General features: G+C 41.3%; 2 protein-coding genes across 25 annotated transcripts in view; both read left to right on the forward strand.

Moving 5' to 3' along the window:
- Positions 1-10,252, forward strand: part of HYCC2 (hyccin PI4KA lipid kinase complex subunit 2) — a 61,122-nt gene extending 50,870 nt beyond the window's left edge. For 18 of the 20 annotated variants that reach the window (XM_074829467.1, XM_074829471.1, XM_074829463.1 and 15 more), the window contains one exon: positions 2,265-10,252. In XM_074829467.1, the coding sequence (XP_074685568.1) occupies positions 2,265-2,869 (605 nt within the window). In that variant the 3' untranslated portion in view covers positions 2,870-10,252. The remainder of the gene's footprint in view (positions 1-2,264) is intronic. The other 2 variants (XM_074829483.1, XM_074829481.1) reach the window with 2 other exon arrangements.
- Positions 10,253-10,673: 421 nt separating this feature from the next.
- ORC2 (origin recognition complex subunit 2) lies at positions 10,674-27,664 on the forward strand. Of its 5 annotated transcripts, XR_012623849.1 has the most exons (17): positions 10,674-11,036; positions 12,000-12,143; positions 12,437-12,523; positions 13,832-13,921; positions 14,693-14,724; positions 15,941-15,998; positions 16,890-17,068; positions 17,660-17,758; positions 19,371-19,480; positions 20,915-21,047; positions 21,461-21,557; positions 23,129-23,275; positions 23,872-24,043; positions 24,358-24,419; positions 25,767-25,885; positions 26,529-26,730; positions 26,849-27,664. XR_012623849.1 is itself a non-coding variant. In XM_074829490.1 (16 exons), exons 1-16 carry the CDS (start codon positions 10,946-10,948, stop codon positions 26,613-26,615), a joined length of 1,707 nt encoding a protein of 568 aa, XP_074685591.1. In that variant the 5' UTR covers positions 10,674-10,945; the 3' UTR covers positions 26,616-27,664. The 5 variants fall into 5 exon arrangements, 4 of the variants coding, with proteins under 4 accessions (XP_074685591.1, XP_074685593.1, XP_074685594.1 ...); XM_074829490.1 differs by having other exon boundaries at positions 26,529-27,664; XM_074829492.1 differs by having other exon boundaries at positions 26,566-27,664.
- The last annotated feature ends 201 nt before the right edge of the window (positions 27,665-27,865 follow it).

The following is a 27,865-nucleotide window of genomic DNA, read 5'->3' on the forward strand; positions in this document are numbered from 1 at the left end:
AACTAATGTTCTTGCAATAATAAAAAGCTTAGCAGTATTGTCTGGAGATACCTTCTTTCATTTGAGTAAGAAGGGCTTGAGAGGGGACTTCAGCTGCTGCTATTGCTGCTTATAACCAAACATGCTTTCATTCAGCTTTGCATGATTATATAAGAAACATAAATGTTGGTTTACTGAAAAAGTGCTCTTGCTTTCAGTATGTTCCAGTTACATTGTATTTTTATTAGTATCTTTGATTACGTGTGGGAAGGTTGGGGAGTGGGGGGGAATGGAGATGTGGTGGGTTGTGAATAAAATACGTCACTGTGTAACATAAGAAAATACACTTATGTCTTAATGAGAAGATGAAGGCCTAGTTTGACCAAACAGGGTGGGCAGGACGGGGGGAAAGTATATGTGTTTTAAATGTGGTTACAGGGAGTTAAAGCAAGTAATGCACCCTTCATTTTAATAATAGCCCTTGAAACCTAAGAAGCTTCTTTTTCTAAGGCTAAAGGCTTTACCGAGAAAGGAAGACTGCAGTAACATGAACTATATTACCCTTCTGCTTCTGGGAGCCTAATGAGTCAAATAGAACTAGATAAAACTACAGAATAATGTCACACTGCATTGTTCTGAGAGAGGCCTGAGAATGGTCTGATTTGGAGATGGCTAAACACCTTTTGTAAACTCATACACAGTCATGATAATTCCAAGGTAAAGTTTCCTGAAACAAATAAATAAGTTTAAAATGGAATAATAAAACCTTCTTGTAAAGCTTTCTTCTTGCTTTACACTTCAGAAATGTGAAGTTGGATCTGACTATATTCCTTCTATACAGATGTGGCAACAATGTCTGTGTCTGTTCTGCTTGCCATAATGTAAAATGTTCCTTAGTGCTCTGCTAACAGTCAGCATGAAAGGATGAGCTTCCACTCAAATGTTAGAATCTCTTAGATCCTTGCCACCCCTTTTTCTCCATTCCACAGAAGAGATTTAAACATGTTTGCTTGGCGGCAAACTGGGTTGAACAAACTGCTGGTAGAACAGTACAATGGCTTTAGCTGGGACAGATCCATAGGCTTTGCGGATTTCTCGCAAATATTCGGGCTCCACAGCTTTTATAAAGAAAAGCAAAACTTTTATAGCCTGAATATCTCCTTTTTTGCTAATATGGTTAAATTTTATGGCTTTTACTCATTGAAGTGAGATATATAGAGCCAAAACTCAAGCTTCATTTTCAGTTTTGAAATTTGCATGCTGTTCAGTTTTCTACTGAATGCTGTTCACTTTTCTACGGAAATAATAACTCTCCTTTTGAGTACTCGGAGCTTAGAAAAAGGACTGGAATAAGATTGAAAAAAAAAAAAAAATCTTTGTGTGCAGCCCTAATCATATTATAGGCTTTAAAACAAAGATTTAAGAAATAAGTTTGTCAGTCTTTTTTCTCTTTGAGATTCCAGTCAAAAGCACAGTGCCTCTTCTACAACATGAAGTGTTTCACAGGTTAAATTTATCTTAATACGGTGGTTGGGGGGGTTTTTTGCTGAAAAATCTAGGTGCTGAGATAAAAGCAAATGTGGTGGAAGCACCTAGCTAGAATTGCTGGAAATGCAGGAAGGATTGAGTTCTGGAGGAGAGAGAACTAGGAATTAGGTTAATCTCCAACAGAAAGTATAGTCACATTATTTGAAGTGCCAGCTACACACAACAGAAGCCTTCTACCTCTGTTGGAGCATTGTGATTGCTCGCCTAGGAAGCAGTCTCATTCTGAAGCTTACCAAGCACTTGCCAGAACTTACACTGACTGGAAGAGATCCTGAACATGCTTAGATCTTGCCTTAAAAAAGGATAAAAATAGTCTGAAAGGCTTTTTTTTTTTTTTTTAACCACATGTAGGAGGAGAATGGGTACTAGTATTTGCAGACAGAATGAAAGCAAATTAACCAAATGGGTCCAAATTCTTCTTGTTTATAGACAAAGTTTGGGAGATACTCTGATTGGTAAAAGTGGTGTAGAGGAAAGGCAAATCAAGCTCAGGGAGTACTTATTGTTTGATATATTTAGCCAAATAACAGAATTGTTAGATACTGTTATTCTGCTAAATATGACAGGAAGATTACTGGCTGAGATTCAGAAATTTTTAAGCAAGTGGAAACCAGGTGGACTAGCAAATGAGATTTGTTTTGGCGTTCTGTGCGCATCTTTGTCTTCACATAACTTGAATGCTTATTGTGTGTTCTGATTGGTTTGGGTTTTTTTGGTTGTTTCTTTTTTCTTAATAGATGCTGAAGGTGTAAATGGAAGAGAAGAATCTGTGAACCTTAATGATGCTGATGAAGGATTTTCATCAGGAGCTTCACTTAGCAGCCAGCCAGTTGGGACCAAACCCCTATCATCTGTATCCCAGAAGGGCAGCTTAAGGAAAACAGCAAGTGGGCGTTCTGCTAAGGATAAAGAAACCTCTTCTACAGCAAAATCCAATGAGAGCCCTCGAGATTCAGTAGCTCGGAAGCAGTACATGCACCAATCTACTGACCTTGGTGCAGATATAATTGAGATGACACCTACTAAGAAACACCTCAGCCTGCCTGCTGGGCAGGTGGTGCCAAAAGCCAACAGTTTGAGCCTGATCAGGACCGCCAGTGCTTCCTCCAGTAAATCATTTGACTATGTGAATGGCAGTCAAGCAGGCTCCAGTGTTGGAGCTGGTACAGAGGGTGTTACCAATCTAGCAGCTGGCAATGCAAATCGGTTTTCAACTATCAGCCTACAGGAGGACCGACTAGGTCAAGCTGGGGAAGGTAAAGATCTCCTTCCCCCAGGAGCTCCCCTAACCAAGCAGTCTCGATCTCCAAGTTTCAATATGCAGCTGATATCCCAGGTGTAACCTTGACTCCCTTCCTTAGCACCCCCTCTTTCCCCTTAATCCCCAGGCAAGTTCATCCTTAGGCAAAACATGAACCATCATCCCGCAGTGTGAAAATACTGACTGTTGTGATCTTGTTTGATTTGGTTTAGCTATCATACTGTATTACTGAAACAGCAATAATTCTTCCCTTACCTTCATCCTCCCCCCCTTCCCCTTGTAAACATGGTTGTGAAGCAGTATATAATGTACTGTATGCCTTTTTCCATGCCTTCCTTTCTCCTTGGGTGACGTGCAATCCATCGTAGGCTGATCAGTCCCATTTCAACACTGTGAGACTGGAGACACCGGCGGAAATGGTGAATGTGATCCCTATGAGATGATGCTTTGGCTTTGTTAAGAAATAGAAACGGGTTTGTTTTCTCGGTCTACAGTACTGCAAAGACTACTGGATCATGACTTTTCTTTCTCAGAACCAGGAGTGCCTCAGAGATTCTAGTGTGACTTTGGACCTCTCTGAGTCTGTGCAATCAATTCTGGGGAGGGGATTGTCATTGCTGCTCCTGGCTGCCTACAGCACTTTTTTCATTAAAATGAGGGTAGTTTTTTCTTGCCTGCCCCCAGTCTCTCATCCCAGAAGCTTTTGATGTTCAGCAACTGCGACATGCATATTAACAAATTGTTTTCCCTCAGAGAGAGGATTCTAAGTAGATAATGTAGGTTACAATGCACTTCTAATGGCGTTGTAGCCATACGTAATGTTACATGTCTTCCCCTCCAGGACACAGGGTCATTCTGCATATAGAATAAAATTTAGACAACCTATGCTGTTAAAGCAATTTGGTTTGTAAGTGGGAGGGAAACACTAGTTTCCCAGGAACTAATGGCTAGTTCTGCTCCATTTTTGTTGTTGTTCCTGTGAGCTGCTGATCGCTGAATTGAAAGGTGTATTCGGGTAAAGAGTATTTCTCAGGCTGCTTTCTATGGTATCATAGGCTGTTGGACACCCCCACCCCTCTCAGCTGCTTTCTTAGTGTCCCTGAATTCAATCATGGAGTCATTTGAAGAATCCTGCAGTCCAGACAGACCATATTCTTAAGGGGCTGTCTCAGGGATAGAGACAATAGTTTGCTAGAAACACTGAATCTTCAATGTGAAATGCTTTTCTAGAAACACCATTTGCGCAAAGGGATACTGACAGTCCTTTTTTCCCAGAAGGATCACACTTCATTGCCTTGGTATATATAATGTGTTGAGTTTTTTTAACTCTTGTTTTAGTGGATTGGCCCTACTCCAGAAACTTCAGAACTCATGCCATTGAGCCAAGCCTTGAATGTATATGACTGATGTATGGGCATTGGCTGGTACTTAGGCTAGAGAACATTGCTTAGAAGCACATTTCTGCTTACACAGGAGAATGTTTGTCATTCTCTCTCCATTCTCTCTATCTCTTTAGGATTGCTAGAGGGAAAAGGGGAAGTTCATCTTCTGTGCTTAAGTCATGTATGATATTCTCGAAGTTTACAAATGGTAAACCCACAGGAAAGAGTTACAATCTTTGTGGGCACTTTGGTTTCACTGTCACTGTGAAGGATAAACATAAGCAGTTATAAATACCAGGCTGTCTTTGAAGGATAGTCTAAGAAATTCAGGACAATGACATGGTATTGCATTACTGGTAGTTGGTTTGGGGTTTTTTTTTGCTTTTGAATCTCTATTTCAAATAGAACATTTTTTTCAAATTTACATTAAAATTCATTTAAATATTTGAAGGTTTTTTTTGTGGTTTAATGAGTCACTTTGGTAGTCTAGTCTTCATATCTTACATTCATAAAATGAATTAAATGGCATCTGGACTGATGCATAAATTCAGTTAAAGAGTACATAGAATCATCAGAAAGAAAGAAAACCTTACAGTTTCTAAATTGAAGTTAATCTTTAAGGACCACCAGTCACACACAGATGGAAGTAAGGCAAAGTTGAGATTAAGCTATGAGACATTTTCTGTAAAAATGTCAAAAGCTGTAGATGGTTAAACTGTTACTTTATAAGTGGAGACAACTAGTAAGTTGTGGCTGAAAGTACAAAGTTTATATTTTGTAGAGACCATCACAAAATACTATCGAAGAGCCATCACTGTAAATTGAAAAGGACCAAATAATTTGCTTAACTCTTTGGGAAAGAAAAGGTTAGGAGTGTCAGCTAATGTTTTAAGAATTACTTTATTTTAGTATTTTAAAAAGCAGAGTTCTTCATTAGCAAGGTTCTTTACTTTCTACAGTTGCCATTGTAAGCATTCCTCCAGAAGTTTTAGGACACTTAAACTGGCATCAGGCCAAATTTTACACATTGTCTGTGTCCTGTCACCACCACCCCCCCTTTTTTTTTTTATTACTAAATGTTCTTATGTGTGGGGTCCCACACTATTAAACTATTTCAGGAAAGTGAGACAGCTCAATGATTTCAGATAGGGAAGTCAAATCTATGTGCATAAATTCGAATTGGTTAAAACTTTAGTCCAACTACCTTTTAAGATATTTTTACAGTTTTCATTTTGATGAGGTGCCTTTTGTTATCGTTTCATCCATTGTATTTTGCTTTGTTATTGTGTATATATACCTACCCTGTACAAGGCTTTTCAAAGAGTTCAAATTTATCCCTGGAAAAAAAAATATTTTTTTTTGCTATGTGCTGATGTGGTACTTCTATAACTTCTCAAAATTACCCTTTTAGTGCAATGTTTCTGTTCTGGGAGCTCGTTTTGTCATTTTTCAGACAAGTAGTGTTCAACATCTGTCTTGCAAAATGAGTCATCACTAATATCTACCAACCAGCTGTAATAACAGGCTTTGCCAGTGCTGTGTATCATGTTTATCATTAATGCTTCTAGATGTGTCTCAAAATATGCCAAGGTGTGTTAAGATCACAGCGAAACTTTATACACTGAATTTTAGTACACTTGAAAGTACTGTGGCAGAAATAAAATTAGAAGTGTCTGGGATATGGGTTGAGGGAATAATCTGCTGGCTTTCTGACTATATATGCTAATACTAAACAAAGTGCAAAACATACTTAAATTTTCTGACACCTGTGACAAATACTTGGATTTAAATCTCTTTATCCTGAATTCACTCTGATTTGTCTTGTTTTACAGCATTTGGTACTTGACATGAGGCACTTAGATTTCTGCAGTATTTTGGTGCAACCGCAGCATTATAAAAGAAGGTCAAAAGCAGAACACTACAATTTTTCCCTGTGTATGTGCACATGCATGCACATACATGTAGTTCTTAGGTGAGGAAGTGTGGGTACTATGTTTTGATGTATATATACATTTTAGGGGTAAATGAATTATTCCTTAATACAATTTTTACCACATCACACCCAATATGCTGCCATTTTGCAACTCATTTTTGTTGGGCTTTATAATTTTAAGAAAATACAAAATGTTGGGATTGCGAACTCCAGCTTGATTATCCTTTTCAGGGGTTTATTGTGAGCAGCTTTTTGGTTGAATGAGCCATTTTTTCATCCTGCAGGCAGCAGTGATGTAGTAAAAATACATAATAAAATGGGTGTTGCAAGATGACAGTTTAAATTGCTGTATTATCCTTTTAGTTTTCATTTGGAGACTTTGTATGTCACTGTCCATTTAAAATGCAGATTTCTTTGAACACCCTTTCTGATATGAATTTGGAAAAGATTTTTAACAGCATACTTCATTCTGTAATGCTGAACATCATGTTGCAGCCAGTAAGCATTAGATCTAGTATTTGTAGTTTACAAGTGTCTCTTAAATACAGCATTTCCACATACTCCTGCTAGCTTTAACATAATTAAAATTATCTGGTTTAACATCAAAATAGTAAGAAAAAGAATTGTTTTCTGACAAAGTATTTATTTGCACTACTTACGAATACTGGAGTTTACTGGGACAGGGTTTTTTCTCACCATGTGAGGTTTACTTGTGTGTGGGTAGGTACATACGTTTGTCACGTGTTGACAATCAATTGCCTCAACTGTGTGTATACTGTATGTAAATATGAACATATTTTTCAAGATTAAGGGGGAAACCTGCATCTTAATGGTGGTAAAGCTACTCTGTAGTAAGGTGACCCCAACTCTAACCCCTTTTTGTCTCCAGATACTATGTGGTTAGTTTTACTTCTTTAATGAAGATTATTAGTGTTCTTGGAAAATTTTAGCTCCAGGGAAATTTTCCTCAATATTTAATGTATAACGTGTTCAGAGAATTATATTTTGAAAAATTAATTTTGGAATAGATAATTCTATGCTATGGCTGTATTTTAACCTAAGAGTTTAAACTTGTCCTATTTTATCATGAACCAATGGCTCTCTCTTTTAAGTGTTCAGCATTTTAACTTTGGTCACAAACCAGAAATTTTTGTTTATCTTGGCTTACAAATTTCAATTCATTTGAAGACTAGGTGAGAACTAGGAATAACTTTTTGAGTAAAGTCATAAAAATCAAGCAGTACAGACTAGGTACTGTACTCATAATCCTGGAGGAGGTGTGGAAAATATAATGAAACATGTTTGAATGAAATGTATGTACTGCACACAAAACAAAATGATGTTTCTGATGTTAGTAAATCAATCTCATCCTTAAATTATGCAGTTCTCTCATTGCTTTTCTCATTCTCAGTATTGCTACCTTGGCATGTTTAACATGGCATTAAAGCCATTAGCTAGGTCCCATTTGTAACAACCATTTACATCATAAGAATAGTTTGCATCAGAAGAGTAAACATGTCCTTTTATTTAAATTCCTTGTTTAGGATAATTGCAGGACTAAAGTTGCAAAATATCATTCCTTTCCAAGCGTGGTAAGCAAAGAAGCCAGATCTTCTGTACTTGCATTGCATTCTTGGTTTATATCAAATTGTTCAATATTTTATATTTTCTTCAGTATTTTAAGTGCTGTTTGTTTCTAGCATGTGGGCCTTAATATCTCTTATTTTTTAGTTTGTTTTCTCACTGGCACTCAGATAAACTTTGCTGTAGAAAGATTTTATGTAAGTGATTCAAGGTAGCAGATCATGACATGGGTGTTGTGTTAGTGAATACATGTATCAGTCTGTTAAAATTTGCATGTTGTGACCAGCTGCAGAGCCAAAATACTCACCTGCCTTTTACGCGGTGGTGGAAGACAATGGAGAGCTGTGAGCAGCTTGGTCTGTCAGTAGTTCTTGAAAACAATCAGTAAGTGGATTTTGCAAGACTGATATATAAGAGGATTTCCACATAGTCATTATGAAATTTTATTTAAAATAAATTTTAGAACAAGATTTCAAAACCTAATAGCTAGCCATTTTGGATGAACTTGGGCAAGAGTTAAGGCCTGTGACATTAAAAGTTCAGAAGCAAGCTGTAGAAGTCTAAGGGTACCTTACAGCTTCCAGAAATGGATCTACTAAAAATCTGTCCCATGTTATTTGTCTGTATTTGGGATTTAATGAAAATATTATAATTTTGTTTCCATTTTAATTTTTTTTTTCCTCTAGGCTACCCCCCTCCCCTGATCTTTTTTTTTTTTTTTACTGTGTTCATCAGATTTTACCAAAGGTGGTAGTATCTGAGGGACCAAATGAATTTAAAATGGGTCCATAAATTATCCCTCCTATCATAAAGGATTACTAAGCTATTCCTGTGAGGAGCTGTTGATGGGAACAGATGTATAGTAAAACTGTGTCTGTACAGTAAATCCTTGCCCTACATTTTAGCTTGTACATGGTGAGCAAAGTGATGAGATCAAGTTCTATTAACCATTACTTGGTTGTGACCTCCAGTGTTTTACAGTTGGTGAGATGTAAGCAATTCACGGCAGAGTACCTTTGCATTCTGATAGAACTCTTTAAAGCAAATTAAATTTTAACTCTTGAAAAGATGGTTAGTCACTCGTTAAAATGTGGTATAGAATTCACACAGGTTTTTGGTTTGAGAGGGTAAAATGGTCTGAGGAGATTTCTGTTTAGGAGTATCTCCTAGTAAAGTGACTGTGGTGCTTTGTCATGGGAACTTCCTTACAAATCGGTAGTTGTTGATCCTGTGTGTTTGAGTCCTCATCCTCCCCAGAACTGATCACAAAACAGAAAAAATAGTATGAATGAAGCAACCTTTTACCTTTTGTTCTAAAATGAGGACTTGGGAGTGACAGAAATACTGGCTATTGACACTGTTCTTTCTGTTCAGGCAGTTGTTATTGTTGTGCTAGACTTTCATGTTATTAGTTTATGAAAAATGCAAGTAGTAAAAACTTTGTGGCTTCAAGTATACAGTAGATGTGAGTTAACAATCACTCAGGATAAACCAACTTGTCAAAGTATTAATAGATTCCTAGTACTGGGGTGTGTCTGTGTTTTGTGTGCCAGTGTTCAGTGATTATTTTGAAATGAGATGTTACTGTTTTCTTGCAGATAGTGAATACTTTTGGGATGGATATTACTAGCTGGTTATTTATGAAAAAATACCATATGATTAAATAAAATCGAGTCCTTTTTTCCATATCGAAGATTCCAGGAAAAAGCTAATAAAGATTTTTAATAATTAAATCAGATACTCTTAATACATTTTAGATTTACTATGGTAGCTTTTATTTGCTATATATAAAAAAAACCCCAACTACTAAATTGAGGTACCCCGTGCTGCATTTTTTAAATTTGTAATTCCTGTACTTTACAATGAATCTTTTGATCTGTTTTCGTCCCTGTAAGAATACAGGATATGCCGTCAATTTTACTAGCAAAAAGAAACATTCTGCAAAGGTTAAAAGATTATTTTCTTACTTTTTTCTGTCATACCAGGTTTGTTTCTCTGAACTAGGGTTTCTGAGAATTTTTACTACTTTAGCATTATGTAATCTTATCTCTATGTCATAGATGGAGCATAAGCAGCCCACTTCTTGTGGACAGGCAGGCTAGGTGAAAGGACGTGGATTGGTGGTGTGAGCCCCTCTTCACCAGGATAGCCCTACGTGCGGTATGAACCCCAGACGTTCCAGATTCAGTACTGGTGAAGGACTAGACCAAACGGGTTTTTAATAACTGCGACCTCTGCTGTATGATGTCCTTTAACCTGGGACCAGGGAAAATCTTCATTCTTAGACCTGAAGATGACACGTATTGAAGATCATTTTATTGGTGCATGTAAGCCATTATCTTAACTGTCTTACTGAGCTGGTTAATGCTGTTGACTGTTGTTGAAATGTGAAATGTAGTTACTATTGACTTTGTAAATACCTGCCAGAGATGAAATATAATTATTTTAAATCATTGTAAATAGAGATGTATAAAACTCGACACAATCTGCAATGCAGAAAAAAAATTATATATATATAAATATATAAAGATGTTAAATAAATATTGTGCTGTTTCTGAGCAGAAATGAATACTTTGTGAATTGCTTTTTTTAAAAAAACCTTTGATTTACGTTGATGTGGGTGACGCAGGGTACATCTGCAGGGTTTCATAGCCTCAGAGCGTTCATCCTAGCTGTTGTCGCCTGAGTGTTTCTCTGGAGAAGCGCCGGCAGCGCGGGGCCAGGCCGGGCCGTGAGGGGAGCTCTGCCCCGGGAGGAGGGGCGGGCCCGGGCCGTGACGGGACGGGCGGCTCCAGCGCGGCGCTCACGGCGGCTTCGCGTCGCTACGGCAACCCCAGGCGCCGGCCCGGCGGGTGCGCGCGTCGCTGTCAGCGGAAGTCCCGCCCTCTCGCCGCGCCTGCCAGCGGGAGGCGGGGCAGAAAAGGCGGTCGCGGATTGGCGGAGACACAGGTCACTCAAGGCGCGGTGGCGGCGTTCGGTGCCCGCCCCGCTCTCCCTCAGGGCCGTGAGGCACGTGAACTCGCTTCCGCCTCGCGCTGCCGCTGCAGGGGGTGACCGAGAGCCCGCTGCGAACCGGCGGCGGAGCTGGAAGGAGCCCGAGGCTCGAGGAGGGCGGCGCGGTGCGGCGGGGGACATTCTGACGGTGTCTGCCACGTGCCGCCGTGCGCGCCTTGCGGCAGCGCACCCCCCTCCGCCCCCAGCGGCGGGGCTGGGCGGGGCCCACGTGACTGAGCCGGGGGTGCTCGCAGGGGGCCCGCCATGAGCCGGCCGGGGGGGAAGGGCCGCGACGCACTGGAGGTGAAGTTCGTGCCCGACGAGGAGGTCCTGAAGCACATTGCTGAGTACACAGGTACGGCCGGCCCTGGGCAGCGCCCGCCCCAGCGCTGCCCGCCGCTGCCAGGGCGCTGGGAGAGGGGTCCGAGCAGCCGCGGCGGCCCCCGGGATGGGAGCCCTTCTCCAACACCCGGGGCGGCTGAGCGCCTTGGCCAGGCTGCAGGCAGGACGAGCCCTTCAGCGTCATTCTCTCTGTCTCTTCCGTGGTTTATTTCTGTCACCACCTCGGCAGGGTGGCAGGTGCCCTCAGCTGCAGGTGGTGTGGATACTAGCTCCCGAACAGCACCGTGTGAGTAACAGCCTGGGAGGGGAGGCACAAATAGCCTGGCTAACTTCCCAACCCCTGACCTGTTTAAACACATACAGAATCAAATTGGAAAGAGTTTCGAGGTGGTTGCTACAGGAGTCGTCTTCTGCAGTTTTGACTACTTTTAAGGTTTGGAACCTCTGTGGAGATGCTTAAAACTTGCCTGTACAGGGCACAGAGCATCCTGATCAGACTTTGCTGTTGGTCCTGTTTTGAGTAGAAGGTCAGACAGATGGTCTCCAGAGGTCTCTCAGCCTAAATTCTCTGATGAGCGCATTGACAGCCTATAGGACAGGTCTTTTCCACTTGCTCCCCTTTCCTAAGGGTAGATAGGGGATGCCAAATACCATCCCTTTGCATGCAATTTGATGCTTTTCTATGTGAGTCACTGTCATTCCTCCCAAACTGTGGAAGCTGGTGTGTACTGAAATTGGGATCTTTTCCTCATGGCCTCCAGGGGCCGGCTTTTGTCTTAAAGGAGGAACTAATGGCTTAAGGTCAGCTGGCCACCAGGGCACACACCAGCTCTTCTTTTAGTGGGGCATCTTTTCAGTGTTGTATTTGTTTAGTGATTTGCACAACAGGAACTTGGTCTCTGAATGTGGTAGCTGCATACTACTGCAATAGAAATAATGAAATAGCAGGAGGTTAAAGCTTTTATTACAATCCTAGGTATTAAAGTACAGAAGAACAAGACTCAGTTGATGGTCAGTGTGAAGAGATTTGTGAAGAAGCTTGAGAATATTTCAGATGACGAAGCTCAGGAGATCCTGGAAGAGAAGAACTATGTTGCTGCTCTTGGACTATGTACCCAAGGTATTAGCAGGCGAGAACCTAACACAGCTATGACTTCAGGAGATTCTTGCAATGTCAAGGTTGTACAATGTTCATGAAATTGTGTTTGAAGGCTGACCGGCTCTGGCTGTGCTTGTGGTAACAGGTAGAGGAGAAAATAATGATTCTAGGATTTTATTATGATACTTATTTCATAACACATACAGTATAAAGAGTCCTTTGAGCCAAGTAGTAAAATGTTGCATTCCATCTTCCCTGGGTCGAGAATATACCAGTGCTTTTTAAATAGCTAAAAGTAACATTTCTTTTCACAGATCCAATGGGAAATGGCTCAGGTGTAAGTGGTGGTGAAGTTTACTCGTTCCAGACTCCCAAACGCTCCAGCAAAATGGCAGAGCTGGGTATGTTTTTCTCTTTCTTCTTTCATTCTTAGTTGGGCTATGGGGTTTTTTTGAGAACTCTGCTAACGTGGTTTGTCACTTCTGTTTATTCAAAAGGTATGTTTGCAGTATTTCAGTAGCTTTTATCTGGCTCTGAATCAGTCTTCCTCAGAAACAGAAGCACAGGGCTAGGACAAAGCAAAGGCATGGTGGGGATATGAAATACAAATAATAAACACATAAGAAAAACTAGAAGTTTCTTAATGCTGGGAGAACATCTGTGTAAAAGTGCCAAGGTATGGCAGATGTTTTATTGGTGTAACTTAGAAGAATACAAGAATAACTTATTATGTAGCAAAGAGTCAAAGAAGGGCAGTATTAGCTTTCTGTGTCAGGGAATTTCTCCTACTCAGTGTCTGAGTGTGCTTACTAGGCTAAGTGTGGACTTAGGAGAAGCAAGCAGAAAGTGGCAGTTCTGGAGAGGGTGGGCTGTTCTTGTTCAAATAAGGTGCTTGAGCCCTGCTGCCGCTGCATTTCTTCTTACTTGAAGGGTCTTTGTGTACCCAGCACCACTCGAACTTCATTAGGGTTTAGCTGTCACAGCTACTGACATATCCTACAAAGGATGATCCAAGAGAGAGGGGATCATCCTTCTGTATCACTATACAGAAACTGATTTCCATGTCTATTTACTTCTCTGGGCTTCTCCTTTGTCTTGGGAAGTTGTGTGTTTCTTGCACCTCCTGCAGCAGGGTAGGTTACACTGGTGCTCCCTCCTGGAGCCATGACTCAGTTTGAAAACTGAGACAAGTCATACAATGGAAGGCTGGTTTTCTTGAGGGACTGTTAGCAGGATATGGGGGCCTTTCACATTCAGATCAGTGATTCAACTTCAGCTTGTGCTGGTAAGTAGTAGAAAGAGGTAAACAGAATACAAGAACCCACCTCCTGGGGAACTGATGTGTTTGCTATACTTGATGCTCTACTATGTCCAGTTGAGCAGTTTTAAAGGACTAAGTGAGCATGACCAAACATTTCTCTGATTCGAAGACATGTGGTCTCCTAGGGAGTGAAATGTGCTCTGCCATTGCCTCAGCTATACTTGTGAAATGAATTAACTGAAGAGTTCAGTCTTTGAAAAGTCTTTGTTAGGGATTACATTCACCATTAGGGTTAGAAAAAAAAATGGAGGTATCTGGTGCACTTCCTGAAATAGCTAGGAAATTAATACTTAGTGTTTCTGGTGTATGGGTCCATGGCTGACTATCCAGAGCTAGGAGTGTTGTACCTGACACATGAAACTTCTCCCCTTCCCGCTGTTTCCTATAGCCTCTGAATTAGCCCAGACACCAGGACAGAGTGTTGCACCTGATCACTCTGAGTGCCCTGAGAAGACAGCCAAAGCCCCTCAAAGCAGCAGTAAGTCCTGTGATGCTATGGGGAACTGAAGCTGAGTTAATGAGGGTTATGTTTCTATTTGCGTGGTGGAGTGGATGCTTGAGTGCCAGCTTCTGTCATGCTTGAGTATTCTAGTCAGCTTAATGTTGTAGACTGAACTGCTTTGGTATGCATGGCCTCTGGTTCACCTGGGTGTCACATCTTTTATTCTGCCCTGCTGGTGTAGAGAAAACAGAACTTCTCTCTCATCTGTTGCTGTGACACTTAATGATTTCCTCTGTGTTCAACAGAAATGCTTGCATTTTGAGAGAGTTATGAGCTGGGCTGATGTGTTGAGTACCAAATAGGATTGTGTGGGTGTTCCTGTGTAAATTCACACTTTATTATATAAATTCAAGTACCCAATGCTGTAGGGAGAAATAGAAGTGGGAGAAATCACTGCAGGTCAACGCTGGCAAGAGCATGTTACTTTGTGCTCAGAAATGGAGTCCGATGTGCTCAGGGAGAGAACATTAGCTCATTTTTCAGCCTCTTCCCTCTTGCTGATGGCCTCCCAGAGCTGTGACCACAATTCAAAGCTGCCTTCTGTGGTAATAACATTGACTGTCTTTGTTCTCTCCTTGCCTACCTGTGAGGAACTAGAGGTTTCCCTCATAGGATTAACCACCTGGGGACCTGATATTTTGGTGCAGTGCACCTTTGAATAGCGAATGCCTGTTTTTCTAACGGACTGTCTTGTGCCACTGTTGAAAATATGCAGTAGTCTGAACAATGATGTTTCTTGCTTTGCAGAACGTTCAAGTTCAGACAAAGTGCAGCAGAGGGTGAGTGATGACTCTACCTTGCTTGGGATTTTTTTTGTGGGTTTTTTTCTTCACTTTTAAAACTTGTACTGGCCAATTACTACAGTTCTGGAAAGGAGGGACCTTGAAAAGCCTCATCCACAGTATAGATGTCTCTCCTAATCCAACCGGACAGGAGTAACTCAAGTAAGAACCAGAGCTACCATTAATCAGGACTGTGGGATTTAGAGTCAGTGGGAAAATAGTGGGTTTGATAGCTTGCATCACACAAATGAGGATGTTAGACAGTCCCTTAATATGCAATTAAACTCATAGCTTTCCAGTTTCTCACCAAAGTAAGAAACAGCCTTAATTGTAAGGAGTGCTGTTAGAACAGGAATTCGAGCTGAGGTGCTATTCCGTTTCTTACTTTAGCACTGGTTTATAAAAAATAAATTGTGATAATGGAGGGGATGTAAGTTGATGACATTTTTTGTGATATTACAGAGAGGTACAGTCCAGAGCTTCCAGTTGTGGTGGTTATAAAGAGAGTGCTGTGAAACAGTTGGCTTTCTGAAATGGTATAGCATCATACTAGAAACGTGTGCACAGCTTTTCCGTTATAAGGTTCCAGGATGGGATATGCCTGTTTTGGGATGCCATGTTCACTCCTTGGTGATTTCACATCCACTTTGACAGGGCTAACAAAAGTGTTTCCTAAGTATTGCAGACTTGATCTGGTGTCCAAGTCAGACGTGTGCTCTACACATATGTAAGGAAGACGTGCCACTGCAACTTGATGCGCCCAGGCGGCTTGGGTTCCCTTTGCTGTACTTCTTCTGGGCTTAGTCTTCTGTCTTTCTGGTAGTTGTTTTCATAATGAACTTCCAAATGACTGAGTAGACAGTGTGATGTGGAAGATGACTGCTCTGGGGAGCTGAAAGATTTCCAGTTTGTCACTGCTTCGGTTTGACTCTTCCTGAGGGGCCAAGATTGGCATCTTGGTTGGAGATTTCATGGTCTTCTACCCTCCATTTCGGGACATGAGTTGAAAGAATTAAGACCCTTTTTGGAACCTGATCCTGTCCCCCTCTAGCTCTGAATAGCTCTCCATACTTACTGCCTCTGCTTTCCCAGTTTCTTGTGGGCTGAAATAGCTTGGAAATGTAACCTGATTCTACCCTTTGCTTGGCAGAGGGCTGTTTTGAGGAGGTATATGTTTCTTCTTCTAATGCATGTTTTTTCTTTGCTGTTACAGAATAAAAAGAAAGAATTTGTTTCTACCACACCTTACAGACTCAGGAAGAGGCTAACAGGTAAAGATCAACCTTTGCAGTCAGCTTCCACAGTCAGTGAGGCACTGTGTTCAGAGCTGAGTGTTTCTTCTGGTGGGCTTCTGCCTGTAGTAGCAGTCTGACTGAAGCAATGTGATTCATCCTGCAGACTGTAGAAATGTCCTTAAGGAGGTTGGTGTAGACTTTTCCCTGCAACAGATTACTACTTAGGTAGGGGGTGGAAACGTTAGACATACCAAGTTGCTGAACTTCAGTAATATGATAAAAAGAGACAAAACTCTCAGTAATCTGACCTACGTTGACACTTGTCTGGCACAATTGCTTGAACCAAGTCATAAAACTTTTTGATGGTGGCTGGGACATTTATGGTAAAGTATTTCCAATAACTGGTTGGCTATATGTGCTCAGAATGAAGGCAGAGGAGAGTTTAGTGTGTGGTGCTTCATGTTTTATTTCTTCTTTTCTGTTGAGAGACCAAGACTGAGCCAGATACTGTTTGTGCTCTTCAATCAACATTGCTAACAGAGGTCTTTTACAAAACCTTTCTAGCAGAGTGTGACCCAGAAGATACTCAGGTTTTGTGACTGGCATTTGGGAAAACTGACATAGACATGCTAAGAGAAATAGGGAATTCCTTTGTCCATTTTTAGTCACCTTTTATGGTAGGATTATATTTCTTAGTTGGTATCAAGGGGCAAGCTTTACTAAGCAATAATTGGTGAGCCTAGAACTGAGAAGGAAATGGCTATGTGTGTTTGCAGTCCTCTTAAGCATTGATTGTACTTTTCTGTGAAATATATTAGGAATCGTATGCTTGAAAAACATCTAGAGAATGTGAGAGAGCGAGATGTTGCAAAATGTGTTATGTGTAAGAAGTTGTTGCTAGCTTTTAACCTTAAATTTATGCTCTAGCTCCAGATCCTTATTTAGAAAGTGAGAGTGAATATTCTGCTTCCTGCTCAGAGGAGGATGAAGAAGACCAGAAAGAAGTTAGCACTGTTTTATCAGGTCAAAAGACGCCAGCAAAAACTAAGGCTGCATCTACACCTCCTCCCAGAAACACCCTAGCCAAAAAAAATAAGAACAAGATGGTGAGTGTGCAGAAAATATACCCCTGAGCTAGCAAGTGTGAAGGGATGTTTAGTGACAATAAGCTGTCAGTGACCACACCGTAACCTGCTAGACTCATTTCAAATCAAACCAGCTGGGTTGGCTTTTGCTGTACTTCTGAGCAATCCCTGTTGGACAGGCATCATGTGAGCAGCTCCAGAAGGAGAAGTTCTAAGATGTCCATGAAGCAGAAGACCTTGTACTGAGAAAGGATGAAGAAATTGACTCCTATAGCACCAAAAGAAGCACGTGTTATTTTCTGGCTTGGTGTTCAGCTTCGTTGTCTGATTTCCTTCTGGCACCAGGGCTCCCCACACCCCTTTAGAATTATTGCTGTGTTCTGCTCTCTCAGAATCTCTTTTCTGTCTCTGTGTTCAGGAAGGAACCACTTGACTAGGTTAGCTTTGGCAGAACACTACTGTAGAAACCATTTTTGCAAATATCTTCTGGCATTCTATTCATCCTTGCTCTATGTCTCATACTGGCTATCTTCAGACATGGTTGTGGATCCAAAGGGAGAGGGGTAACTTGATAGCAGGAGAACTGTGGCTGATCTTTCTGTCCCTTTTTAGGCCAACCTGGTGGAGGAATACTTTGAAGCTCACAGTAGTTCCAAAGTGCTCACTTCAGACCGAACGCTGCAGAAGTTGCAGAAAAGAAGATTGAATCAGGTATGCTTGAATCACACAACTCTCAGAGCTTTTGATTTCTTTGATGAAGATTTTCCTCATCAAAATTTCCTGATGTTGCTATTTTCACTTTATTTCTGCTGCTTACATTCTCAGTGGTAGTGCTAATTTAGGTAGCATTTTAAGCACTATGCCTTCTACTGCTGCTCTGAGCAGGGACAGTGCCCAGGTGTTTGAACCTGAGACAGCAGGGAAAATGCAGGGAGAAGGCACTATCAGGTGACCAGAACAGGTTAAAGTTTGCTTTTGGGGGAGGAGAAGAGGGAGAAGCAGAGTATAGACCTGCCTTAAAAATGATCACCAAACCAGCATTTTTGTCAGTGAAATGCTATGGGGAATTACAAGCCGTCTTGATTATTTGTGTAGAAGAAATGGAGAGAGCCCTTTTCATCTGAGCATTACTGGGTCAAGCCACATGCAGAACTGGGACACTTCTAAATGTTGTCACCTAGTTCGTGAAATGCACTTTGTCCCCTTCCAGTTCCTAGGAGACTGGAATGGTCTAATTGTGACTGAATTACTGTAGGTTTTTTTCCATATGCCATTTCTATAAGACAGTTCAAAGTGCGCAGTTACACCCTACAGAGAGTGGTACACAGACAGGTGCCACGGAAGCATGTAAAATACTTCAGGCTCTTGTGCCTATGACTGTTTTTTGCACTCATCTGTGTTTTAAAAGATGGCGTGTATGCTGATTGCCTGATGCCTGCTGTTGTCTGGAATTGCTACCCAGAGAAACATCTGGGTTCTTAACAAGTTCTTTCATAATAGCTCTGGAAGGAAATCAAGGCTTTCAGTATTAAACCTACTGCTGGCTCCAAAGAAACTGAAGGATTAGCAGTTCTGTCTCACAATGTTTTATGTTTGTCTGATACATTGCAGCTGTCTTTGTGTTCTTTCCAGAGTAAACTGTCTTCTGCTGCAAGGGAGTGGAAAGCAAAGCTGTTAAAATTGAAGAGAAAGCTTGGGCAGTGTAGAATTGATGCCATTTGTCATACTACTGTGCTGTTTAAACATCAACATCCCAGCATACCTTTAAAGCTGAATTAATCCTTTAATTCTTGATGCTTTTGAAATAATACTTTCTACATACCGCTGTCAGCTGCAAATGATTCCTTTCTTCTGTACTTCTTTTTTAAGATGATGTTTGTGAGCATTCTCTTGTAGTAACAAACACCTACACCATTGTTAAGAATGTCAATTGAAGCCTTTGTTCCTGTGAGCAGGGTTGTGATGTTGGTATCTTCCTGGTACAGTGCTTGGTGCTGTGTAAGCTCTGAGTGTGTCTGTTATTTCACTAGTGTTTTTCCCATACTCAGCAGGAAGAGAGAAAACAGTGAGATACTGATTCTAGTCCTAGTCTGGCTGCCATTTCCCATGATAAGGTTACTTAAGCTCAGCTTTGTTTCTCCAGTAGCAAAACTGTGCTTAGAGGGGTCTTCATGGAAAAAAAACATGAATTGAGTGCACCGTCAGTGAAAACTATTTTCCCTAGCTAGAGAGCATACTAGAGGGCTATTTGTAAGGACTCCAGATTATGTCTTGTTTTTTCTCGGCTCTGAATGACTGTCATCTTACCTCTTTCTGAACACAGCAAACACTGCATGACCTTTTGAAAAAAGCTCCCCTTGCCTATGCTGCTGAAATTAAAGAGCTAAACCAGCAACATGAACGTCTGTTCTCCAAGTGGATGCTGCAATTACAGTAAGTGTCCAGTGAGAATCACTGAAAAAGTCTAGTAAACTGGCACTGGCACTGCCACTAAACTTACCCTCATGTCAACAACATCCTGTAGATGACCTAAGGAGTGACTTTTTTTCTTTGATTGATTACTTAAATTTAAAATTAGGTGATACTAATTTAGTACAATGTTTCCTGTAGACCAAATCATATCTGACTAACTCCTTGAACTGAACGCCTGAAGTGAAATGAGGTTGCATCCTGCCTGGCTAGTTTGTCTGTGCCTCTGTAAACCAAGCTAGAGGGCATTTACAAACAGGGAACATGAATGATGACAAGTGTCCTTTGTGAACAATCAGCTTTGCTTACAGCAGCATAGTTGGTAGTGAGCAGCCCACCACCAATTTCTTCAGTATGTGGCTATCCTCAGTGATGTAGCAGTTAACTTTGAGTGCCTATGGTACCTAATGATCTAGGCACAAAGAAACCTTAATGCTGTTGGAAACATTAGCAATATAAATTTTATCTGGTTTGTGTGTATCTTCATGGAAAGGAGAAAAGAGTAAGCATCCAGGAAAGCAAATGGGGAACTATAGAGAGCTGTGAGATTCTGAAGCACCTTAGAGAAGGCAGGCCACCAGCTCTGAAGTTCAGTGCTAAGCCAGGAGCGGATGTTGGTGAGGAGAAGGCCCCTTGGAAGCTTTGCAAGGGAGTGGAATATAAAGAAATTTGTGGTCCATGGGAAATGACAGAGCATATTTCAGTCATTAGCTTTGAAAGTTGGAGAGTTGCAAGAGTTCTCTGACTCAGTGATCTGGGCAGAGTTGTTGAACACCTTACCTTTGCCGAATGCTATTTAAGTGACCTGGTCACTGTCTGGTCAAGATGATGCTTTTCCTGCTTCTCAAAAACAAACAAAGCTTTGTGATTTCCTGTCATGTTCTCTTTATGCTTTCCTACCTCTTTCTCTGTGGAACAATTAAGATAAAGAAGAGATACAAGAATAGTTTAATTTTGCTTTGAAATTGTGCCTGTGGATCAGAGTAGAAAACCACTATGAAGGCTTTTTTCCCTGTAATTGCTGTGATCCATGGTAAACAATTTAATACAGTCACTGGTGAGGGGGTGAATGTGAATACTGGTTATTTTTCATTATCTGAAGTTGCAGATCTAGTCTCGTATTCTTGGACAATACCATTTTCTTCTGTAGATGTTTTGCTAAATGTGTGGGCCTCCAGGCTGCTAAAACTGCTTTTACTAGGATGCATGTGCCACTGCTCAGATTCCTTGCAGCTAATCTTGTTTGTCAGCTGTGAGCTGAAGGTAAGCCTGGAGTTGATGAAACGTGAAACTTTTTTAGAGGCAAGATTGCAATGGATCATTTTGCTTCATGAATGTATGAACCCAAAAAGGGACTTGTACTTTTTTGATTCAGTGTATTTGCTCGCTTTTCTGCAGCTTGGGTTTCAATATTGTGCTTTATGGACTGGGCTCAAAGCGTGATTTGTTAGAGAAGTTTCGTATCTCTGCACTCCAGGAATCTGTTCACCTTGTGGTTAATGGATACTTCCCCAGCATCACTCTGAGATCTGTAAGTGTGGGAAAAGCTTATGGGTTTATCTAATCATCCTGTGTTACAGACACCTCTAAAGTCTTTCAGTGTAAAGTGTTAAGGAAACTTGTTGCATCCTATAGCAGCAGACTCTTGAATGAAGAGCAGTTCCTATCTCTCTGTTAAGAGTTTAAAGAAATTAGTCCATGCGTTTTCCAAGAAATTGCAGTAATTCCTGTCATTAACAGACACTCATCAGTCCAAAGCCTTATATTTATGCCACTGTTTTAAAAAGGGGTCAAAATTTTTGGTTTATGTTGACCGTTTTGGGGATTTGATGGTAAAAAACAGATTACCTCCCTCATGACAGTCAAGAGCTCGGTTTCAGATTTTCTGTACTAGGTCCTTTGGTGCCAGAGCCCTTCAGAAGGGACTGCTATTTTCTTTTTCAGATTCTCAACTCCATCACAGAGGATGTACTGAACCATATAGGGACCTTCCGCAGCCCCCCTGACCAACTTGAATTCATCATAAAAAGGTTTAAAGAAGGTAAAATGACTAACTTCATACATAAAAATGTTAGAGTCCACTTACTGTTAGGAGAGTCTGGACATTTTCTTTCCTCATAGTTTTCATATGTGCAGTTACAGTTTCTTAGTTTATTGTAGCTAGTGTACTTTCTTGCTTGTAATTTATGCCACATATATGAAAACATACATGCATCAGGAGTATATATTTACATGATCCCAAGATGTTACCTCAATCAGTGTTTCACATACTAAGTTCTCTAGAAAGGGAAGGAGGAAGGCATGACCGTTCTAACAAGACAGAGGCTCCTTAACCCTTTGGCGAACTGAAATGCTCATCTCTATTGCATTTAGCACAGTGCCTTTGTGAACACACAGTGTTTCTGTAGCCATGTATTTCCTTGTGGAAGACAGTATAGGTAAACTCCAGCTACATGATGGAAGATGGTTCTTAGTGGCTGCTTGAGGATCTGATACAAACCTCACTGAAAACAGAACAAAGAACTTGCAAACAATTTGGAGTGACAGTTTCTGACAGGTATCAAGTCCTTTGAGCTCCTCTGGAAAATCATGGCCTGTGGGTCTTTCCATAAATTTCAGTATAAAATGGATTAAGGCTTAAATTTACATGGTTTAGTGGAATGGACATTTAAATTTAATATATGCAAAAACTGACATTAAGATGAAATAAAGGACAGTGGTGTCAAGCACGTTAAAATTGGTTTCAAAAGCAAAATTAAACGGGTATTGCCACACAGAATGCTTGCTAAATTCTTTTTGAGTGTCCATTTTACTGTTTGTGTATACAGACACAAATTGCCATGGAATCTTAATTGTACCTGGCATTGGCATTGAAGTGTTTACATTCTGTTTTCCATCATCACCTTATGAGTATTTCTGTTAGACTAAGTGAAAAAGACTGATTAACAGTGGTACCCACCTGAATATACATAAATCAGTCTTGTGTAGTACACTATAGCTGATCTGACTGGGAGTCTGAGGAACCTTTGGTTTCCATTGGCAGCCAAGTATGTATTTTTTCACAAAAAATGGCTACTGTTCCAGAATTGTTTCTGGACTCCGGAAATAGCTGCTCCCAGGGGTAAGTACAACAGCAACAAGATAGCCAGAAATTTTAACATCTACCATTTGCATGATCCAAGCTAAGTCTTTGCAACTTCCTTTGAGGACTAGGTGGAAAAGATTTCAGATGAAGTTAGTATGCTTTGGATCCAACCCTAAATAGAAAATGCATTTTCATTGTGTGAGGAGGAGCTTAAGGATCCTGGTCATGTAACTCAAAAGCAGCTGAACAAACTGTGGATTATAAGAGAAAAGTTTAAACTGCAAAAAGAACTGTAGCTGTGATGAGAACTGCGGTTCAGCGAATTGAGAAAAAGCCTTTTAGGTGCTCAGAAACACCAAGTGTGGGTTAGAGATCAAAGTAAGCTGTGCAAGGAAAGTGATTTGCTGTTGGAGTGATGAATATGGAGCTTGATGGAATAGACTTGTCCTAGGCTGCACTGGGAATGGGAAACCACTTTGTGTGCAGTGTCTTTGATTGGTTCTCTGCTGTTTTTTCTGACCTTACAGATTCATCTTTAGAGCTCTATGTCCTCATTCATAACCTGGACAGCCAGATGTTGAGAGGAGAAAGAAGTCAGCAGATCCTTGCACAGTTATCCTCTGTGCCTAGCATTTACCTCATTGCCTCTATTGATCACATCAATGCTCCTCTCTGTGAGTCCCCTTGGGCCTGATGTCGCAAAGAGAGAAGAATCTGCATTCTACTTTGGGGCTGCTGAGCATGTTTCATAAGCTCATATATTACTCTTGGTGTGCAAAATAGATGTGGTGTTGTATGTATGGTGGTAGCAGCTAGAAGCCCCAAGTGGGACTGTGGCTGTGTTGAATCAAAACTGTATAAAGATACTGAGAACTACCAGTTACTGATCATAATATACAAATAGACTCCAAGCTTCTGGCACTTTGATTTACAGACTTACTGAAATGGAGATTGGATGTTATGTCTGTCATTGCATCTAAACAATTTTGTTTATCAGCCAGAAATTCTTCGCACACTGCTGACTTTGAAAGGATTTACAGTATATCTGTGAAACTGGTATGAAAAAGGGATGTGTGCAAATGTTTTGTTGCAGAGAATTTGTCTTGCTTGAACTGCAAGTATCTGGGTGTATGTACTGTGAATTTCACAAGCCTACATTGTTTTCTCAAATCCTACAGTAGAACTAAGTACATTTTAATATTGCTTGTTTAACACCTTAGAAAAGCTACATCTCCCAATTCTGTCTGCTCTTTCTTTTCTCTCTGTCTAGTGTGGGATCAGGCAAAGCTAAGCCTCTACAACTGGCTTTGGTATGAAACAACCACATTTAGTCCTTATGTGGAAGAAACATCTTATGAGAACTCACTTTTAGTACAACAATCTGGATCTTTGGCTTTGAGCTCCCTAACGCACGTCCTGCGCAGTCTCACTCTCAATGCCAGGTAGGACGCTGTTATACTTGATAGAAGCACTTGCTGAGGATCCAGTCCTTACTAGGTTACTCTGGCCTACACCCAGCAGGAGGCAGGCCCTGTTTTCTGAACAACGGCGTTCAAGACGAAGATGTTAGGTCCTTGGTTCCAACTGATTGGTTACTTTAAATGAACAGCATTTGGATAGCAAGCCCTGTCCAGTGACAAGATTCATGCACAAAGTCCGGGTCATGAGGAAAAAATCAGTTTATATTTTCAAATGGTGGGGTGTTTTGGGTTGGTTTTTTTTTTCCCTTTTGATTTTCCCTTCTCCTTTCACTTAGGGGGATATTCAGACTGCTTGCTCAGTACCAGCTGGAGAACAAGGACAACCCATCTTACCCAGGTACGTACCCACCTTTTCTCATCTGTTTGGAGTGTTGCCATTGCCAGCTCAGTCACAGCAGCAACTGGATTTTGGTATGCAGGTTACATCACTGGCAACAGCAGTGCTGTAACCATTGGCTCAGTGACACTCAGTGGCGTAGCCTGTCTTTCTAGTGGTACTGTGTCTGAGAGCAAATCAATAGACTGGCCGGTTTGAAGGACCTCCTGTCGTGATTTAACCCCAGCTGGCAACTAAGCACCACCCAGCCGCTTGCTCACTCCCCCCTGGTGGGATGAGGAAGAGAATTGGAAGGGTAAAAGAGAGAAAACTCATAGGTTGAGATAAAGACAGTTTAAGAGGTAAAGCAAAAGCCCCACATGCAAGCAAAGCAAAACAAGGAATTCATCCACCACTTCCCGGCAGCAGGCGGGCGTTCAGCCATCTCCAAGAAAGCAGGGCTACATGACACATAATGGTTACTTGGGAAGACAAACACCATCACTCTGAACGTCCCCATGTTCCTCCTTCTTCCCCCAGCTGCGCATGATGCCACACGGTCTGGGATAGCCCTTGGGTCAGTTGGGGTCAGCTGTCCCGGCTGTGTCCCCTCACAACTCCTTGTGCACCCCCAGCCTGCTCGCTGGTGGGGTGGGGTGAGAGGGAGGAGAGGCCTTGACCCTGTGTAAGCACTGCTCAGCAGTAACTAAAACATCCCTGTGTTATCAACACTGTCTTCAGCACAAATCCAAAACACAGCCCCATACTAGCTACTGTGAAGAAAATTAACTCTATCCCAGCACACCTCCTCTTACTGTTGTCTGCTTTGATGTTTAGACATGTCTGAGACCATCCATAGGGGACTGTGGAGTAAAAAATTAAAATAAAGGAAGAATATGAATTTGTATAACCAGCACTTAAAAGGACCAGGGAAAGACAGGAGATTCTGTTCCCATGCTGCTCCTGTCTGATGTGTCCCTGCTTTCTAGGATACATGTGGAATGTTCTGTCACTGTCTAACAGGTGCTGCAGGGGATATGAGTAACATGTTAATGGTAAAGAAAGTTGGAAGTAAGATAATGGAGTTGGAAATTAAGAGAGATTAACCACGTTGGGAAGTGCATTTAAAGTGCTATTAAAATTCCATTAGGCAAACAGGGTGACTGGAATGTTAATTCAGCTGTTTTTCATTAATTACTGAAATATTAGCTTGGCTGTATACTTGAAAGAAGTGATGATGTTACTGTAGCCACTGTGGTCTGAGCCAAAGCACAATTTGTAGTTGGAGAGAATATGTGGTGTTAGACCTGGAAAAATGTGACAATCTTATCACTTCAATTTCTTGTTCTTGCCTTTTTCTATCTGCAGGCCTGTCTTTCCAAGACTTCTACCAGCAGTGTCGGGAGGCTTTCCTTGTGAACAGTGACCTGACGCTCAGGGCACAGCTGACAGAATTCAGGGACCACAAGCTCATCCGGACCAAGCGGGTGAGTTGGGGGAAGAAGATAATTCTGGGTATTCAGCCACCTTAAACAAAAAAGATGCTTACTTGCTACTAAGTATCCCTAAGACACCATTCCAGAGCTCACAGTGAGTCTGTATTGTTTGAAGCACTTAGGAACTAGCAAAGGGCTGAACTTCTGTAACTGCAGCTCTTTCCATGCCTCCAGTTTGTCAACACCCTTTACATGGATAGGGGGCTGTAAAAATGCAGTGTGTTTTTGTTACTCAGCAACCTACAGGTCTCCTTCCTGAAGACCTTGAGAAGTAACTGGAGCCTGCCAGTCTGCTTCCAATAGTTCCCTGTATTTGCACAAGGGAAGAATGCAGGCTAGTCCTAATAATGAGGCAGTATAGCAGTGCTAGATGTGAGAACACAGTGTTGAGGAGCTGTGTAGTGTCAAACTAGCGTAGCCCACCAGAAGATTTTCCATATACTGACTTTTCTCAGTATTTGTGCATTTCCAGTGTTGCTCTAGTGAAATATTCCTGGTTTTAGCAACATAGTTCTGAATGCTGGCCAGCTCTCACCCAGACTGCAAATCAACGTTAGCATTGCAGTGCTGTCTAGTGGCTTGCATTGCACTGTGCACTGGTGTTAACAGAATGTGTATGCATGTCTGTTCTCAGGGAGCTGATGGTGTGGAATACTTATTAATTCCTGTAGATGACAGTACCTTGGCCGACTTCTTAGAGAAAGAGGATGAAGATCTATAACGTCTCTCTGTTCTCAAAGCGTCTACGGCAATTGCTCTCAAGGGCTGCTGGAGAGGGGCTGCTGGAGGGATCTCTCTCCCTCCAACTCCAAGGCTGCTGGACTACTTAATGAAATGTAATAATTGTAATGAACGATGCTTGTTGTTCAACTACTTCAGGTAGTTTGGAATGATGACTTCTGTAAGCAAGGCATCTCTTGCTCTGTAGTTAGATTTGTCTGCTTTGTCTTATAGCTCAGAAGATGTTGCCTTTGTACCTATGCAGCCAACCTTACGTAAAGCCAGAAAAACTTGGTAAGATTGTGCCTTCTGCTCTCTGCCTCACCAGACGTGAGGGTTTGATTGGAGCAGTTTACTTGGGAAGTGCAAATCACTAAATGGTCAGAGCTTTAGTTTGTACTAGTGCAGCTTTTCTCAACTGAGTGCTTTCAAGTACTCTGTTACCAGTTAGACAAGCTTCCAGTGTATGAAGAAGCCAAGATTTAGAATGCTAAGAGACCTGCCTTGACTGCATGAGGAAAGGAGGAACTAGTGGGCGTGGGACACCGTGGGTAACTTATTAAATTCTGGCAATAGAACTGAAGGACTTGCCCCAAACCCAGATCCTTTTATAAGATTTAGATAATCAAAACTGTGATGGACTCGTCATTGCCTGTTGGTGAGGGTGAGAGGATCCAGCTTCTTTCATCTATGTTCCAAGTTGCAATCCAGGAATATGAAGAGGCTGTGAAGTTTTTCTGTTTATTGTTTAAAAGCTTGATTGTATGTATGTATTTTTTACATCAGGAGTGTCCACTGATCCTGGAGGAGGCCTTAAATGCCACTTATAAGCTCTCCCTTTTTTTAAGCCCTTAGAGGTTGGGAGACTGCTGAAGTTTGACAGCTTTTCTTCACTTTTTTTTTCTCAGGTATGTGGGAGTAAGCCCTATAGTTCCATCAACTGTAGTCTGCCAGCCAGACTTCAGGGACTCTGTATGTCTAATATTTGGGAGCTGTGTTACAGCTCAATGTTGTAATAGTTCAATCAAATAAAATACTTCTTAATTTTCATTAGCTTGTCTTGTCTTCCACAATCTTTTTATGTTACAGGAAGATAGAGATCCTTCTGGCAGTTGTGTGAAAGCCTAATTTTCATTATTACGTCAAATATCTGTGCAAATCCTCATGCAGTGCGCAGAAGATTTCAAACTAGTAAAAATACTTTATATTGTTTCTTATAAGGTATCAAAATTAAAAATAGTTTGCCTCCCT

This window comes from Strix aluco, chromosome 6, assembly GCF_031877795.1.
Source record: "Strix aluco isolate bStrAlu1 chromosome 6, bStrAlu1.hap1, whole genome shotgun sequence".
NCBI classification, from domain to species: Eukaryota; Metazoa; Chordata; class Aves; order Strigiformes; family Strigidae; genus Strix; species Strix aluco.

Coding starts and splice junctions, on each gene's coding strand:
- ORC2 (XM_074829490.1), top strand. CDS start 10,946: ATGAGCCGGCCGGGGGGGAAGGGCCGCGACGCACTGGAGGTGAAGTTC. Junction 12,524..13,831: donor CAGCAAAATGGCAGAGCTGG/GTATGTTTTTCT, acceptor TGTTTCCTATAG/CCTCTGAATTAGCCCAGACA. Junction 25,886..26,528: donor AGCTCATCCGGACCAAGCGG/GTGAGTTGGGGG, acceptor GTCTGTTCTCAG/GGAGCTGATGGTGTGGAATA.